This window comes from Drosophila bipectinata, chromosome 2R, assembly GCF_030179905.1.
Source record: "Drosophila bipectinata strain 14024-0381.07 chromosome 2R, DbipHiC1v2, whole genome shotgun sequence".
Classification (NCBI taxonomy): Eukaryota; Metazoa; Arthropoda; class Insecta; order Diptera; family Drosophilidae; genus Drosophila; species Drosophila bipectinata.
Window position 1 is genome coordinate 10,886,251 of NC_091737.1, and position 17,819 is coordinate 10,904,069.

General features: G+C 43.4%; 1 protein-coding gene across 7 annotated transcripts; it reads left to right on the forward strand.

Annotated features, from left to right (window-relative positions):
• Positions 1-464: 464 nt before the first annotated feature.
• Positions 465-17,786, forward strand: aPKC (protein kinase C iota type). 7 transcript variants are annotated; one of them, XM_017252693.3, is made up of 11 exons: positions 465-864; positions 1,468-1,752; positions 1,817-1,937; positions 12,335-12,385; positions 12,761-12,846; positions 12,916-13,872; positions 13,931-14,125; positions 14,819-14,934; positions 15,020-15,146; positions 15,205-15,463; positions 15,523-17,786. In XM_017252693.3, exons 2-9 carry the CDS (start codon positions 1,549-1,551, stop codon positions 15,105-15,107), a joined length of 1,818 nt encoding a protein of 605 aa, XP_017108182.1. In that variant the 5' UTR covers positions 465-864; positions 1,468-1,548; the 3' UTR covers positions 15,108-15,146; positions 15,205-15,463; positions 15,523-17,786. The 7 variants fall into 7 exon arrangements, with proteins under 7 accessions (XP_017108182.1, XP_017108183.1, XP_017108184.1 ...); XM_017252694.3 differs by having other exon boundaries at positions 466-554; XM_017252695.3 differs by having other exon boundaries at positions 470-554; positions 1,542-1,752.
• The last annotated feature ends 33 nt before the right edge of the window (positions 17,787-17,819 follow it).

The window sequence follows — 17,819 nt, forward strand, 5'->3', positions numbered from 1 at the left end:
TAGAAACAGCTGTTTTCCACCTTTGTTTTGTTTCTTCATCCTGGGCTTACCGGTTCAATAACCCGGTTCGCTTAAAATTTTAAATTAAGAAATAATTTAAACAACAAAAGTTACATAATAAACTAATAATATTGCAATCGCCTGTTGTTTATATTGTTTTAGTATTCAATTTACTAGCTTCAACTTGTTTTCGACTAGCTTTTTCTTACATTTTCTTCAAACCACAGAAATGTAACACTGGAGAGTATTAAAGAATAAAAAAGAAAATAATAAAATATACAAAATTAGTAATGAAAGTTTCAACACATGGCAGAATTTAATAAAGAATATTTGGAAAGAAAATCATTTTAAAATGTACTCCCTTTTCCCGCTCAAAGTATACTGCTTTTAAATTTTCACCTTTTTCTCGAAAAAATACTACAAAATATTATATGCCCACTTTGATGCCCCAGTAGCTGGTCACACTTCCGCTTGAACAACCCTATTTCCCTGTTACTTTAAGAAGAATAAATTGTTAAAATAATTGCGAGGCCAACTATAGTTAATACCCAAAGGTTACCAATATATATTTGGCCAAAGCAGATGGCGCTAAAATATCTGGAAGGAAACTACCGTCCATGCTTTTGAGACTTTTGTGATCCACAAGGCCCACAGGCTCCACAGGTTTAATTTATTTAAGCCAAATGAAAAGCGAGCCATAACAATTAATTGAACGTGTGCAAGCGAGCCAGGGTCTCGATTAAAATGCTTATAACTTTCTAGTTGGCCGTAATTCTGTGTTTCGTGTTGTGTTTTTGATTGTCTCCGTGTTTTTGTGCGGCGTTTCTTTCGTATTTTTGTGGTTAAATAAACCGACCCAGTGGCGTAAGTGTGCAAATACGGTGAAATTGTTTATATTAAATATATTACATGGTGATAGCGGCTTTTGGATAATTTTGCATTCGCCGACGGCGGCACAATTAGAAAATGCAAATCAGTTAAAAACAGGTTGTCGCACTCTCTCTCTGTCGCACACGGCGGTATTTGTTGCTGCAGCTGCAGCACTGTTGTTGCCACCTAGATACTTTTAACAGTTAATTCCGCTCAAACAGTGAAATGCCGAAAGAAAAGATACTCGAAGAAAAGATGCCAAGTAATAAGCGAATAAGTAAAAATAAACTAATTTTCACAGTTGCTTTAGGGTGCCAATTCTTTTACCTCTCCAGCTTTTAATTTCTTTTTTGGTATGAGGGCGTTAGCATGATTCATTGCCGTTTGTTTTCTTCTCTTTGTGTTTATCTCCATTTTTGAGGAACAACAACAACTACCTGTGGAATGCACTCAGTTCTGTTTGGTGGCCGAAATGTCAAAGTTGACGTTTCACGAAGGCGGGATTTTGAAATAGAGAGACAGAGAGAGAGAGAGAGAGCTATTGGAGCTATCTATTTTAATTTTTTAAATTATAATTTTATTTTCTTTCTTTTGCAGTGTCTCTTTTATCTATCCGCGTGTGTCTCTCTGTGTTCCGTCTTATCAAGTAATATAATAATCATTTTCCAAAGCCAGCAAATGCAGAAAATGCCCTCGCAGATTCTGAACGAAGGCAGCAGCGGCAGCTTGAACAGTGCCTCCCTAATGGCCAACACTCCGAACAGTATTACAGTAAAGACGGCCTACAATGGCCAGATCATCATCACCACCATCAACAAGAATATCTCGTACGAGGAGCTCTGCTATGAAATTCGTAATATTTGTCGATTTCCCTTGGATCAGGTTAGTCTCTCTCACTTATAAATAAATCCGTATTAGTTATAATAATATTTTTATTTTATTTTAGCCCTTTACCATTAAATGGGTGGATGAGGAGAATGATCCCTGTACTATATCAACGAAAATGGAACTGGATGAAGCCATAAGGCTGTATGAAATGAACTATGATTCCCAATTGGTTATCCATGGTGAGTTGAAGCTGAAAATTACTCATACGCACTGTATACAAAGCTAAGGGAAGGTTCTTTATGGGTGTATCTGTAAGAAGACTGGAGGACCATGCTAAAAAGTGAAGCTATTGTTACCTTTTAAGGACTATATATGTACTAGTATTATTTAATGGATAAGTTCCTTTTAAATATAAGTTCCCTTTATCTCTACATAATTGTATCTTCTCTCATAATGGTCAACTATAAACCGACCATCCTCCCACAATTATTCAAGTTTATTCCTCTGATTAAATACCTTTCAATTTATTTTGTGCTGCGACCGCAAAATATGCAATAGGAAATAAATTGGCTTGTAAGCAAGGTCTCGTCGGAGGCTCCAATATTTAACCAGGCCCATAAACATTCAGGCCTGATTAAACAATGTGAGAGCACACCGAGTCTTATTAGCTCAATAAACTTGAGTCTGAGTCTGCTGCCGGTTGGTGTCTTCCTAAAGGCAGCACCAGGCATCTACTCGACTTAATAACATAAAATATTAATTAACTCGTACACACACACACGTTCACATGTTTGAGAGAAGGAAAGAAGAAGCCTCATGTCTTACGGCAATTGCCTTCAGCAGGCATCTTTCCTGGATTTTGGTTATTTTTTTCTTTTGTTGACTTTTCCCCATATTTACATATAAATTCTGTTGGTTCTGAGGCTCTCCGGCCTCATTTATAATTCATTATAATTAAATTGTTTGCTCCGTGGGGCTTTTAAGTTTTTCTCATCGGCGGCCCTTTTTTTGGCGTTTTAATTTTCTTGTTTTGCGGTTTTCGGCGAACTCACCCATGTGAGTTTCATGCTTAATTATGCCAGCCGCAAAAACAAAGGGTTTTATTTACCAAATGACAAACACTAAATCCTTTCTCACACTTAATTACGGCCAAAAAATTGAGGGGATTTCAAGTTAGAAGCTTAGGGGTCAACCAGAAATACTCTGTTTTTTCCAAAAGAATACCAAGTTTTTTTTCGAAAAAATCCTTTAGTAATTTATAATAAGAGTTTTTTTTGGTATTTTTTGTTAATTTATTAAATTGTATTTTTCCTTGTTTAACCTCCGAGAGAGCATCAAGTCCTGCAAGTTATCTGCATTATCCATGGTCATGCCATACCTGTGGTCATTCTGGTTTCAGAAAAAAGGGCAGGCAACTAACGGCCCAGCAGATATGATAACTGCCAGTCGCACTAAACAAAGTTCGCTGGGATGGCGGCGAGGGGTGGGGAGGGAGGTGTTACAGTTTCCGCTTCCCTTTTCGGTCGCCATTGTTTTTGTGCTGGGACCAAGCTTCCTGATATTGTGTGGCCATTTGGGCTACCCGTCTCTTTCATTTGTAACTCGGATATGGGAGGAAAAAAAAGAAAGGGAAAAAGAAAGAAAAGAGTATGGGGATAACATGTTGTGTTAGTTGTTGTTGCTGCTGCTGCCTTTTTTGTGTTGTTATGTGGCCACGTGTGAAAAAATGCGGCTTAAAATGTATTAAAAGCATTCTGTATGCGTGAGTGTGTGGGGCATTGTCAAGGTATACCGTTACACGCACTCCTGCATATGCTTTCGAGCCATAAAAGTTGTTCTCTGTATGTGTGTGTGTGTGTGCGGTTTTTGTTGTTGTGTTGATTAGTAAATGGCTGACAGTGTGTGTGTGTTTTGTGCATTTTTACAAGCCCTTGTTTTGGCTCGTGTATGTTTTCTCTTTTTTTTTTTTTTTTTGTTTTTTATCCTTGGTATATATGCTCTTGGCTTACCTTCCGGCTTCATCTCCGGCCAACAATGCCTCGACTCTCCCCGCTCTTCCTTCCTTCCCGCCTCTCGCCACCCCACTTGGCCCTGTAAACAAAACAAAACAAAAAACCAGGCTCTGAAAGCTACCGTTATAATTTATGCGCCTGCAATATGGCAACGCTGCCCTGTTCGCTCACACAGCGAAAACTTTGTCCAGGTCCGAACAAGTTTTTGGAGCCCGTAAGGTCGATACACAAGATGCCGTTACCCGAGAGGCCAAGCGCGGGGACGGCCAAGCGAAAAGAGAGGGAGGAGCACGGCCGCAGGATGGAGAGCATTTCCCCAGTCGTAACAAAAAACAGCTGAGCCGAGTGTCGAGGCATTGCCATTTTGTATGAGCGCGAGGAGTATGCACAGATGGTAATGCCAAAAGCGCCGGTCTGCGGCTTTTATTCGCTCTCTCCCAATGGCCATAAAGGATACTTCGTAGTCAAGGAGAGAGGTCTGCGTCACCTGACATTGAACACTCTCCAGCTTTTCCGTTCACCCACTCACTCTCCACTCCCACCCTCTCTCGCGGTCTCGGCCAAAACCGAAATTTCCCTAGCATACTTCTCTGCATCGGTATTTCACTCGCGCGTTGGCCGCTCGCCTGTGTGGAAGTGCCGTTACGGAACTCCGGGACAAACGAAAAAACAGTAAAACAGTCGCGTCGCACACACAAACACACGCACACATACTGGCACAATGTATATAATTATATATATATACTAATACATGATTTGCACAAAAATACGTATACGACACGTAGCCAACGGGTGAATAACGCGTTCCAACGGTGTGAATTCAAATCCAATAACGGCAAAGAAAATGTAAAAATAAGCAGTGTTCGACAACATAATTTCATATAATTATAAACATTTCGCTAGTCACTCACTCACTCACTGACTCGCCAGACTTCCCTTCGGCAGTTCCCCGAAAATCTCACGGAAAAAAAATCAATTGCCCCCCGGGCAACATTTTTTGACGGTTCTGTTCTGGTTCTGGTTCTGGTTCTGGTCCGCTGAAGTTGTCGTACATTCTTGATTAGTTGCCATACAATTTGTGTCTCGGGGGAGCAGAAGGCGCAGGATGGCTAAGGACGAGAATGATTAACATAAATTTGTGACTCTTCAGTGATTGAGGTGGAAACTTTTCAAGTGGATGTATCAGATGATTCTGGCCTGGGAATGAAATCAATATTTGTTCAAACCTAATATTATAATAGAGTTTTTAACAAAGATTATCCTTAAATGGCTTAAAATAATACAAATCCTTTGAAAGCCCCGATTTAAACCTTTAATTTCTTGTATTCCCAATGGAAATCCCATCCAAGCCCCACACTATAGATTTCCAATTTTTTTCGTGGCCATGAGTATAGTTTTTCCTTTTTTTTTCGCTGGATGGCTGCTGGATGCCAGACACTGGCAAACAAAACCACACTCTGGCACACACTGACTGGCGAGCGGTGAAATGAGCTGATGTGTGTGTGTTGGAGAATCCCCACCCTAAACTTGACCCCAGGCATTTGCACTTCATCAAGCACTGCCTGCACTTCTGCCACCGTCTGGTTGCCAAAAACTTGCTCCCCGAAAACCCACTCATATATGTATATATATCCATACTAGATGGATATCCATATATGTATATTTTTCTGGGGCTGGTAAGTGAGTCAGTGTGCTAGTGAGATGCTGCAGGGCGAAACAATTTCCTTTTATTCTTTTTTTTTTTGGAAAGCGTTTTGTTGGCCAAGCTGTCGCCCTGCCATTTAAACTTGTTTTCTTTTCTTTTCTTTTTGGCCCGAAGGCTTTCACTCGGCACACCTGGTGCGGTGTGGTGCGGTGGGAGGCCTCCTTCGCAAAAGTTAAATCAGCAAATTTCCACTTATTCTTTTTCCTGCCCACTGTCAGAGACCCTTGGGTTGTGTTTCACTTTTTCTTTTTTTTTTTTTTTTTGAACCTCTGGGAGATTTTGGTTCTCGTTTCAGTTGCTGGCTGGGCCCATTATGATTGTTTGGCAAATTTTAATGATGCCATTGGGCTTAATGAAATTATTGTTAGTTCAGCAAACAAGAGACCGACCCTCCTTTGGCCTTTCTCCGAGTGGGCAGGGTGGGCGGTTTCGAAGGATGAGGCAAATGTAAGCGGTTGAAGGTTGGTAGGCCCTGGAATTCTATATGCACATGACGTCCGATTTAAATTTCCATCAGAGATCTATAGAGCTAAGAGCAAATACTTTAAATATAAAAAAGAAGTATAATTTTAAATATTTTTCTAATGCTTTTTCTCTCTGTGTACTGGCTTTCTGATGCTCCTTGGCCTCGCATCCTTTTCCTCTCGCTTTCGTGAAATTTTACAACTGTCAGGAGGCCGGGGAGCAGGTGGAACTGACGGTGGCGCCTCTTGACGTCACTCGGAAAGCCAAATTGATGTTTAACTATTGATGATCCTGGGCCAGCGACGACCCGTATCGGGTAACCGTGGACCGGGTGGAGGTCCAGCCATCGGCTGCTTAAGTTTATCGTTCTTGGATCCCAAACTTTCAGACAAGACCCCCCCCTTAAATGGTCAATATTTTGGGCCTGGGGGCGTCTCGGGCCAAATATCAAAATTTTATGGCTTTGTGATGTAAGGATGCAGAGACCATAAAGCTTCTTATGCTTTGATTACTGCAGCAAACAACATCCATATACTTATTCCATCTTAAATGGGTTTCATAAGAAGGGATTTCAATGTTTTTATAAATTTAAGGTAGGTATTTGCCCATTTCCTGGATATTTGTCTACAATATACAATTCAAATGGGGACCGAACCAGAACCAGATCCTAAGATAATATTGGAAAGGTAAACAAGACAAGGAGAGCAACTTGATTAACATTTTCATCAATTCTAAATCAGCTTTAATCTAGTTTAGTGCAGAGGAGGGCGCCAGGATGCTTGGATCCTGGTAGGTTGTTGGGTTGCTATCCTTCCATTCTGGACAAACAAGCTGGCAACCAATATTCATGCTCCAATTGCAGGGAAAACAATGCCGGCGGAGGAGTGTTTATATTTAGCAAGCGCTGCAGGCTCCCAACCACCCAGCCACCCATAGGATGGAGGAGGGAGTCGACTAAATTTAATTCCGAAATGCATCAGCTCCTCCTGGTTGTGCCCTCGCCATTGGAGACTGCTGCATCAGCAGATACTAGTAAAGAAAAAGCAAAAAAAAAAAAACACCAGAGAATGGGGAAAATGAGTGTCAAACAAAAGGATCTGCTTGCCCTGTCACGACAAGGCTCTTGTGTCGAGTGGATGCTGTCCACCTAAGGACCTTTCATCCTCCTCACAAGCAAGGACCTCCTTTTGCTAGCTGCCACTCCCGCCACTCTTGCTACTTGTTTTCGACCCACTTCGACCCTCGTTAATCATGCGAATTATGCATGAAAGTGGAGTACTTAATTTCAATTGTCTAAACAAGCGATTTCGATGCGAGACGATGGCCTGGTGGCATGCTCGCCGATGTGACCTACCAATACACTCGAAGAAAATTTTCTATTTACACTTGAATGCATTGGGTTGATAGGGGGGGGAGGCCTCCAATTGCCAAGGAGGCCGAGTGCTAGGATGAGCCACGGGGGGATTGCATACTTATAAGGGCGACTGAGCGAATTTCCCTGCGCGCGTCGTTCTCTTCCAACACTCTCTCCTGGTGGGGGGGTTCTCTCTTTTGGTGTTTGTCTCTCTCTCTCTCTCTTTCTAAGTGCTGCTGCTCCTGCTGCTTCCTTTCACGCCTTTGACAATTTGCAGCAACTTGTGCGCTCGTTTGACTTGGGTTAAATTGTTTGTGATTGTCGCAGCCAAGTCTCTATGCCTCTGTCTGTATCTGTTTGTGTGTGTGTGTTATACCAGATTCTCCATTTGTCGCTGCTTTTTGTCCCTGTGTGCGTTGTGACAGAGTTGTCAGCTGTTCCGCCTGCATTTCTCTCGCTTTCCTCCTCCGGCTTCTCCGGTTCTCTCGCCTCGGCCCATTATTACACAATTTATATTTTTTTAGGTGTGGTTTCTGCGGCGTCTGCAACCGGCCACGCCCATAGCCATTCGCCGCCCATCGCCCATCATGGCCTCGCATCTACATGGGTGCGTGTGGGTGCGGGGGGGTGGTAGGGTTTTTTTTTTTAATCAATCATTATAAAAAGAGATCGGCGGGGTAGCGGGACGGGTATAGTCGTTTGGCTTTGAAACTTTGCATTGCATAGTTTTGCGGGCGGGACGGTGCCTGCGGTGCTTTCGCCATGTAACTGTAATTGCAACTGGGACCTTGTTCCGCTTTGCTCCACCCTTTCTCCCTTCCCTCCATCTTTCCCCCGGTGACTGATTTAATTTTTTATACGCTCCATTTGTGGAAGTTGGGGTGGCAGCGACACAGTGGCATGGAGTCTCTGTGTTGCAAGTTGGCCAATGCCAGCAGGAGAAGGTCCTTTTAAATAAATTAGAAAAGTTTATGAATTTAATTATATTATTATTTAAGAGAAAGTGTTATATTAAGACTAGGAATTATTAAGAAGTTTACTTAAAGAGAGGTTTTAGGTCTTTAACCAAACTAGTTTCTTGGAAAGCCCTTGCTTTGATAGAGCCTTGCAAGTTGGATTTTAAGACAGAGGCCTAATACTTCCTCCCTCAACCACAAAGCCCATATTCCAGCCCACTCCCGGTGCCCCACGGTGCTTCCCGTTTGCTGAGCCCGAGTTGCGGTGACTCTGCCGGCTTATGCAAATTTTGTGAAAACCATTCGTAGAACCAAGTCAAGTGCAAAGAAACTAAAAACAAAGAAACTCTTAACCAAATCAACAAAAGCGAAAGCTCAATCGATTCCCGACGCGGCGCAAAGTTCAAAAGTTCAGAAAATAAAGTAAAAATGGCTTGGGGCTATTGGTCCGCCACGACAGTGGATCGCGGGCGGTCGCCGCGCCGACTGACCCAGTGTGCCCCCCTGCCGGTCAACATCGTGCAGCAGGAGGAGGAGGAGGAGCAGCCGTGCCTGCCCCAACAGCAGCAGCAACAATCCCAGCAGCAACAGCAACAACAGTCGCAAACCTGCCCCAGTACTCCGTCGGCCAACCAGCAGGGCAGCGGCAATCTCTGCTACAGCCCCACCTGTCGGTCGCGTTGCTCGAGTCCGTGTCCAGGATCGCCGTGTGGCTCCATAACGCCGCCGCCCCCGCCGCTGCTTACGTCGTCGCAGCAGCACCTGCACTCGAACAAGAACTGCCCAGCCGCCCAGCAGCTAATGACTCACCTGGACTACGCGGCCCGGAGACAATCCCTGGATCAACTGGACAGTCCACAGGTATATTGGGATTCTAAAATCCTAAATCCTTACAGCCAAGAACTCTGCTTGAAGTTAGTAACCCCAAAGTGTCTTTAAGCAGAGTTCGTCCTTAGAGTCCTTCAAGTATATCCTTTTATTCTGACCCGGTTCTTTATCCCCCTCCACCTCCAGTCCAAGTACTTCGATATACAGGCCAACCAGCTGTCGGACATCATGTGCCGCGGAGCGGTGGTCAGCTCCATCCAATCGGCCAACAACACCCTCACCAGAGGCGTCTCCCTGCACAGCCGGAGTGGCAGCGCCCACGGCAGCCACCATGGAAGCCATCACAGCCACAGCCACCACGGCAGTGCCCATGGATCGCTGGGCTGCCTGCAGGGCGGAGTGGGCGTGGCCACGGGCAGTACAGGCAGCATCGGGATGATGTCCGCCGGTCACATCGATACCGGGGACTACGATGTCCCGCATCCGCATCCGTACACGCACCACTACATGCAGACCACGGCCTCGGTGACGCCGCCCCACTCGACCCTGAGTCGGCCGGGGTCGGCGGGGGCCGTGTGCCAGGGCCACGACTCCGGATCGGATTCCAGCCAGGGATGCGGCGGATCGATTATGGGAGGCATGCTCGTGATGGGCCATCCGGGGCATATGGGCAGCCTGGGCCACCACAGCGCCGGGAGCGGCTCGCTGGGCAGGTGCTCGAGTCGGTGCCACAACACCAATACCACAACGACTGATGACTCCGGCGGCGGCAGCAGCGGAGGCGGCGGCGGCGGTGGAGGAATGGGAACGGTGGGCGGTGGCAGTGCCTCCATGTCGGTGGGCATGCCGGGCATGCTGATGGACTACCACCACAGCCATCACAGCGGCAGTGCCGGGAGTGGCCTCAACGGATGCGGCGGAGGTGGAAGCATTGCCGGCGGCAGCATTGGTGGCCGGAGCAGTGTCCTGGGCACCATCCACAATGGACACGGCCATCATCATCAGCAGTACCATCACGAGTGCATCCACTATGAACGACTGCCCATTCCCGTGCCCATACCCACGGTGCCAATGGGCGTGGCACCGCCCCCGCAGCAACAGCAGCAGATGTCGCAGCACCAGCTGCAGTCGGAGGAGGAAATAGAGCCGGCCTATGCGACAGGTAAATGGAGCTCCATTGGGGGAAGTCTGGGACTGAAATTATTTATTTAAGATTTTATTAAGTTTTTATTTTTAAGAAAATTAAAGTTTTATGTTATTTTTAAGTGAAGAATGTTATGGTTTTTAAAAGTTTCTGTTTATGTTAGTTAATTATTACTAAAACTTGTACTAAAATTGATTATTTTGTACCTTTTTGGGTCTTAAATTCTAATTTAAAGCTTAAGTTAAGTTTGATATTTATAAATTTTAAACTCGAAACAATTTAGACATAAATATTATTGGCTTGCAAATCTGGGGAATCTCCTAAACGACTCTGCCGCATTGTGGGCCATAAATAATCGCTTATCCGTATTTATTATTTCCAATAAATTATTGATTTTCTTGTGCATGCGGTGTACTTAATTTTGATGGAATTGCCAGTCCCCGATCTTATCGGTGGAGATGGAGACGGAGACGGAGCCAGAGACGAAGCCATTCGACGCGCTCTCACTTGGATTGGCTTGCTCCCAATTGGAGGACGGCGGTGACAATTCAATCGGCACTTGAGGCACTTTGCCGTTCTGCTTCGCACTTGATTTTATTGTTCTTTTGTTGTGCTTTTCGATTCTTGTTCTCAGTTGCTCTTCGGTCTTGTTTTTTGCCCGCAATTCTATGCCATTGCGGTCTAGGGTTTACGGTCTACGGTCTCCGTTCTCTGGTCTCCGGTCTCCGGTCTCTGGTCTCCAGTCTCAGTTCGTAGTTGAAAGTCGCGCGGTGACGACGCTCCGTGCGTTTCAAAAGCGTTTCTTTGAGTCGAACGGTTTAACTGGACTCTGGTGACCTCTGAACTGACCACACACATCCACCACCCCACACTCAGCAATAAAGACACAGATCACAGATCATAATGATCATCTGGAGCGGCTTCTGTGAGGCAGCCCAAATATATAGCACCCAGACGGCCACTTTTATGACCGGGGGTCCCTCGTGTTAGTATTCCACAAAGACGGGGGAAGGGTAATGATGAAAGTGACATAGATCAGATCAGCTTAGATCAGTTATTTACCTTTAAAGGACCTTTAGTCTTTTGTGTAATAGAACCCCACTCTATAAATTATCTAATAATACCTCTAGAACATGTGTAATATTACACTTCCCCCTACCACTTCCTTTCCAAGCGACCTTCAGACCACTAAGGCTTTATGACTAATATTGCATACGCTATTTATACTCGCTGTTAGCCATACCCCTGGGTTAACCGGGCTCCTAGTCACTCTATAAATTCTGTTGGCCTTATCACAGCCCAGGGCTCGGCACTTGTGGCCAAACAAAAAGAATAAACTGAAAATAAAGGCAATAACAAGAGCGCAGTCCAAACAAAATTGCCTCGATAAGCAAACTATCGCATTTGATAAGCAAAACGCTCTCGGGGGGGAAATATTTATAAGCCAGATAGATACATAGACCTAAAATTCTAGGTCAATGCAAGGCGTGTGAGGCAATATTTGAGTATCACTATGTTAACCTTGCAGCCGGGACAGAGAAGTATTGAACCCTAGAACCTCCTGGGTAGCCGACTCTTTAATTGAATTATGAATGAGTGATGAGCGATGAGGAGCAGACCAATGAATATATAGATCTGATAGCTGAACAATTGGAGCCAATTGATGGTCTCCCTCCCGGAAAGGCTTAATTAACATTACTTGGAAAAGAAAAAAGAAGAAATGAGAAAAATCTCCTCCTCGCTCTCGCTCGCAATCTCACCAAGTCGACATACATATCTCCACCCATCTCCGGTATCTCTGGAGTCCGAACTCCGTTTTTGGTGTATCTCTCCGGCGCGCACTCTTTATTATTTTCTGTACATGGTGCGTGGCGGGTCAGAGATAAGGTCTGCCACCGAGATATAGACTGCCACCGTGCGGCCTGGCTCAGTCGAGTAGTGGGTGCTGGCATGTCGACACACACCCTCCATGTGGCTGGGCAAGAATCCGTTTATAAGTAAAAATCGGTAGCGAAATCCCCCATTAGGTTGATAAGCGACCCGCGGCAGGGAATCTCAGTTACCCAATGGGCAAGCTAGCCTGCCGTAAGCATGTCCTTAAATTCCTCTAAAGGTTTAACCCTTTCCTAAACTGTTTAACTAACAAGTGGACTTGTCTTCTATTTTTTGCAGTATTCCCCAATGTTCCTCAGGCGCCGGGATTGTCCTGCGATGGCGAAGATCGTAAGTATTCATGAACAACCTCTAAGAACTCTTTCAATATTTAAAACCCAAGCCTATTACGTTTCTATAGAGGTATATATGGAAACAATTAGCAAATGATAAGCATTCACGATGATTCAATATTCAATACTGATTCATGAAGCTCTGTTCGATTCATGAAACTGATAATTATATAAACCTTTGAGTTCTATAAGCAGTGTTTCAATTCCAAGCTAAAGGTTCTATGAAAGAGATCACAAATAAAGAAAACGATGAGTTCTAAGCTTTGAAACATGATGTTTCATCAGTTTGTAGTGCCCAGATCAAGTGGAATATGTACTAATATTAAATACCATAACTCTAAAGTCATAAACTAAATTTGTATTTAAATTCCAGGCAGCATCTATCGGCGCGGTGCTCGACGCTGGCGCAAGCTATACCGCGTCAATGGACACATCTTCCAGGCCAAGCGTTTCAATCGAGTAAGTCAGCCATCCATCAAAGAATTATTTTCAAATCTCCAAACTCTAATACCACCTTCCTCTCCGCAGCGTGCTTTCTGTGCCTACTGCCAGGATCGGATCTGGGGCCTGGGCCGTCAGGGTTTCAAGTGCATCCAATGCAAGCTGCTGGTGCACAAGAAGTGCCATAAGCTGGTGCAGAAACACTGCACGGATCAGCCGGAGCCGCTGGTCAAGGAGCGCGCCGAGGAGTCAAGCGATCCGATGCCAGTGCCCCTGCCCCCGTTGCCGTACGAGGCGATGGGCGGCGGAGCCGATGCCTGCGAGACGCACGATCATGCGCACATTGTGGCGCCACCGCCGCCAGAAGATCCGCTCGAGCCGGGCACCCAGCGCCAGTACTCTCTGAACGACTTCGAGCTCATACGGGTGATCGGACGCGGCAGCTATGCCAAGGTGCTGATGGTGGAGCTGCGACGCACTCGTCGCATCTACGCCATGAAGGTAATCAAGAAGGCCCTCGTCACCGACGACGAGGACATCGACTGGGTGCAGACGGAGAAGCATGTGTTCGAGACGGCCTCGAACCATCCGTTCCTGGTGGGACTGCACTCGTGCTTCCAGACGCCGTCGCGTCTCTTCTTCGTCATCGAGTTTGTGCGCGGTGGCGACTTGATGTACCACATGCAACGGCAGCGAAGGCTGCCCGAGGAGCACGCCCGCTTCTATGCGGCGGAGATCAGTCTGGCGCTCAACTTCCTCCACGAGAAGGGCATCATCTATCGAGATCTGAAGCTGGACAATGTTTTGCTCGACCACGAGGGTCACATCAAGCTAACGGATTACGGAATGTGCAAGGAGGGCATCCGATCCGGGGACACAACGTCCACCTTCTGTGGCACACCCAACTACATTGCCCCGGAGATTCTGAGGGGCGAGGACTATGGCTTCTCCGTGGACTGGTGGGCTCTGGGAGTCCTGCTCTACGAGATGTTGGCCGGTCGCAGTCCCTTCGACTTGGCCGGAGCCTCTGAGAATCCAGATCAGGTTAGATTTTAGGGAAACCCCTTTTATGGTACAAAATATTAATTATAATCCTTTGTAGAACACTGAGGACTATTTGTTCCAAGTCATCCTGGAGAAGACCATTCGTATTCCGCGATCGCTGAGTGTGCGAGCAGCTTCTGTCCTCAAAGGTTTCCTCAACAAGAACCCCGCTGATCGCTTGGGCTGCCATCGGGAGTCCGCCTTCATGGACATTGTCAGCCATCCGTTCTTCAAGAACATGGATTGGGAATTGGTGAGTCCGAGGGCGATGTCCTTCATGTTTTGTCTGTGTGTCCTGGTGCTTTTGTTTGTGATGATGATGAAATAGTTATAGGATTAGCTAGGTTTCATAGGTCAGGTTTGCTTAAGAATGTCCCAGATAACTATTACAACTTGTTGCCTTATCAGAGATATTAATGATATAAACAAGCATTTGTTTATTTATTATTGCGTGCACCATTCGGTGTTAAAGATAGCACAGAAGGAGGTGCAACCGCCTTATATACCCAGCCTAGACACTGGCGACCCCTACATGACAACCAACTTTGATGTACAGTTTACCCAAGAACCCGCACAACTAACGCCCGATGATCCGTAAGTCTTAAGAACTACAAAGAACAATTCCAATCGATGGCCAGTTGTGTTAGTTGTTTTGATTCCTTGCATGATAAACCCCTTTTGAAAAAAAAAACAAAAGATCCAGAGCAACGACAGGTAATTGTGTTCACTCCATTGCCCCCCACTTTCTGTCTTCAAGCTAAAATCGTTTTCCCCCCAAAAAAAATGTATTCTATCATCGTCATAGCCATCATGCTCAAGCCACACCATGAACGACATGAACGACAAAATCGAAATCTGTTTTATGTTTGCCAATTGGCCGAGAGTTTATCCTAATCGTTTATGATTTTCTACTATCCTCATGCCATGCACCACCAAAATCACGCAGCTTGAGCGCAAACAGGTCACGCCACCATTCAAGCCACGTTTAGACTCAGATCGCGACCTGGCCAACTTCCCGCCCGAATTCACCGGCGAGGCCGTACAGTTGACACCGGATGAAGAGTAAGTTCTAATCCCATTTGTCACTTTTCTTAAGGACTATTCTGTATGGTATTGTATGACTAATAATCTCTAATTTGCTTTATAGTCACATTATTGATAGCATCGACCAGTCCGAGTTCGAGGGCTTTGAGTATGTGAACCCCTTGCTGATGTCCTTGGAGGATTGCGTCTGACACCACGAAATGTGCGACTTACATCCGTACAATATGCGGGTAAGTGCCTATAACTATTATGATCTTGAATCACATGATTAATTCAACTTTATTTCAGCTCTATGGCGAGGATTCCAGTGATTATGATTCCGTGGCTGATGATCTCAGTCTCCTGCATTTGAATAGCGCAGCAGTGGCTGGAGGATCTGTCAATAGCAATAACAATCTCAGCCAGCAGCAGCATTATCGTCAGCAACAGCAATACCTTCCCCAAACATCATACTCCCAGCAACAGCAGCAACAGATACAACATCAGCAGCAGCAGCAACAGCAACATCAACAGCAGCAGCAACAGCAGCCACAACTCCATCATAATGGTAATAATAATATTCAAAATAATCAAATGCAAGTAAATAATAATAAAAGTCTACTGCAGCACATGTTTTGCCTTCCATTGAACTAATTAAAATAACGAATTAGATACAAACAACAACAGCAATGAGCCACACAGCAACAGCAAGTAGCAGAGCAACTTAAAAATTAAAAAAAAAAAAAGATAAATTCTTGACAAGTTATATAGATATAATCCTCTCTACCAACTGACACAAAAAATCTATTTATTATGAAAAGCGAAATCTGTCACAAGCTGCGAGTATTACACTAAAAAAGGCATAACAAAACGATTACTTTACTATTTAAGCACCTAGGCAGCAGAATGCAAGCTAAAGATACCATTTCATAACTCAATGCAAGACTTTTCACCGAAAAACTTAGGGAGCGGGCGAGTCGGGGGGCGAGACAACCTTTTTAAGCTAACCATATGTGCATCAGATATATGAATATAATTTTTAAAAAGCTAAACACTAAACAAATACATACATTTCAACACTTAATTTTACTAGCCAGAATACGAGAGATGGATGTCGAGTATATATATATATTTCAAATGAATCAATCTATAATACCTAAGCATATATAAATCTAATGTAAAATGTGTGTGTGTTAGTGTTAGAGAGCAAAGCATGGTTTTTAAAGATCCGACATATATATGTTTGTGTACTGTAAACAGAATAATAGTTAAACTAACAAAAACAAAGTACTATCTACACCAGGGGTGCTCAAATTCGTCTTATGGCAGTGCGTTTACTAACACAGACACAAGAAAACGTGTACATACATATGTAGCGGCGCTTTAGTGTTGGGGCGCAGCTGTGCACTGAGAGAAAAAAAACAGTTTTAAATATTTATTTATTTTTTTTTTTATATTTGGCTTAAAAAAGATTTAATATTTATATTAATTTTAGTGGTTGATAATTTTAATTGAGCTTCCAGATTATTATTATTTAGTCCCACGAAATAAATCAAAAGCCAAAGCAGACAGAAGAATAAGTTCCAGTGCATGTGCTCGAGGAAAAAACAAAAACAAAATACACTGCGTTCAGCGAAGTGTGACGACGGATAGAGATGTAATGAAGAAACAAGCAAAATTGTTTTTGTTTCGCATGGTAATCGAAGCCCATATGCACGGTGCTTATGGGCGCACTAGCCATAAGCACAGAGCATCTACAAAAACAAAAGTGCACTCAGTGTATAGGCGTTGAGCACCCCTGATCTACACATTGTAATTCCGAAATTCTAATTTTTACACTGAGAGAGCAGCTAACCTCCTCTACAATACGAACAAAACCATATTTATTTATTGTATTTCTTTTTGTATTATTTATTTAAAAGCAAACACAATCCGTCTACTGGCAATATATATCTTCTTTTTTGTTAAGTATTAATGAAACTATTGTTTTTTAATGCATTCCACTGTACTTACACGACAACAAGAGTATAGTATATATTTTTGTTAATTTATTGAGGCACATCCAAGGCCATCTCAAGCTTATGAGATATATATACATATATATATTTACAATTTTTTAAGTGATGGAAACTTTGGTCAAAAAGTAAATCAAAATGCTAATCTTTTGGTTGCATCTTTTTGTGTACTCGGCGTACAATTTTAACTAAAACCCTTAAATATTAAATGTAAACGTTAAATCCAAACAAAAGATTGTATATTATGTTTTTTTTGTAATCCACATACAAATATTGTGAAATTTATGAAAATTAGTGATTATCAAAAGTAATATCATTGTGTTGCAAAAGATAAATAAGATATTGTGTTTTTAATTGACAAACTAAGCAAAAATAAATTGAAATTTTGAACAAAAATGTTACTTGTTAATGTATGAAAAGCAAATAAGAATTATGCGAATATTGTTATATTTCCAAATACAACGCAATCTTAAACAAAATGGAATATTGATCAAACCAAGTTTTTGATTAAACAAAATAGTAAGCAATCAATTCAGCAACAAACACTAAATCAATTTAAAATTGCACTTAACGATTATACCAAGTTATAGACACGAAATCGACGAAAACCCGGTTTATCCATTAGTTCTATTGTTGTGTTTGATAACCTACAAGTTCTACAAGTATGTTTAATTAGAATATAATGATTTTATTTACCATATATACACACATTTGTATTTCAACCGATGTTTGCGACTCATTTTATATACTGGACGCACTTTTTGGCATTAGCATTACCGATGATAGCAAAATGTCAAAACGAAATTGAAAACGCAGTCAGTACTTGCGTTTAAATTATGCATATAAACGGAAAACGAATAAAGTATTGTATAAGAACCGAATGCTCTTCTCATTTTCCACCAAACCAAC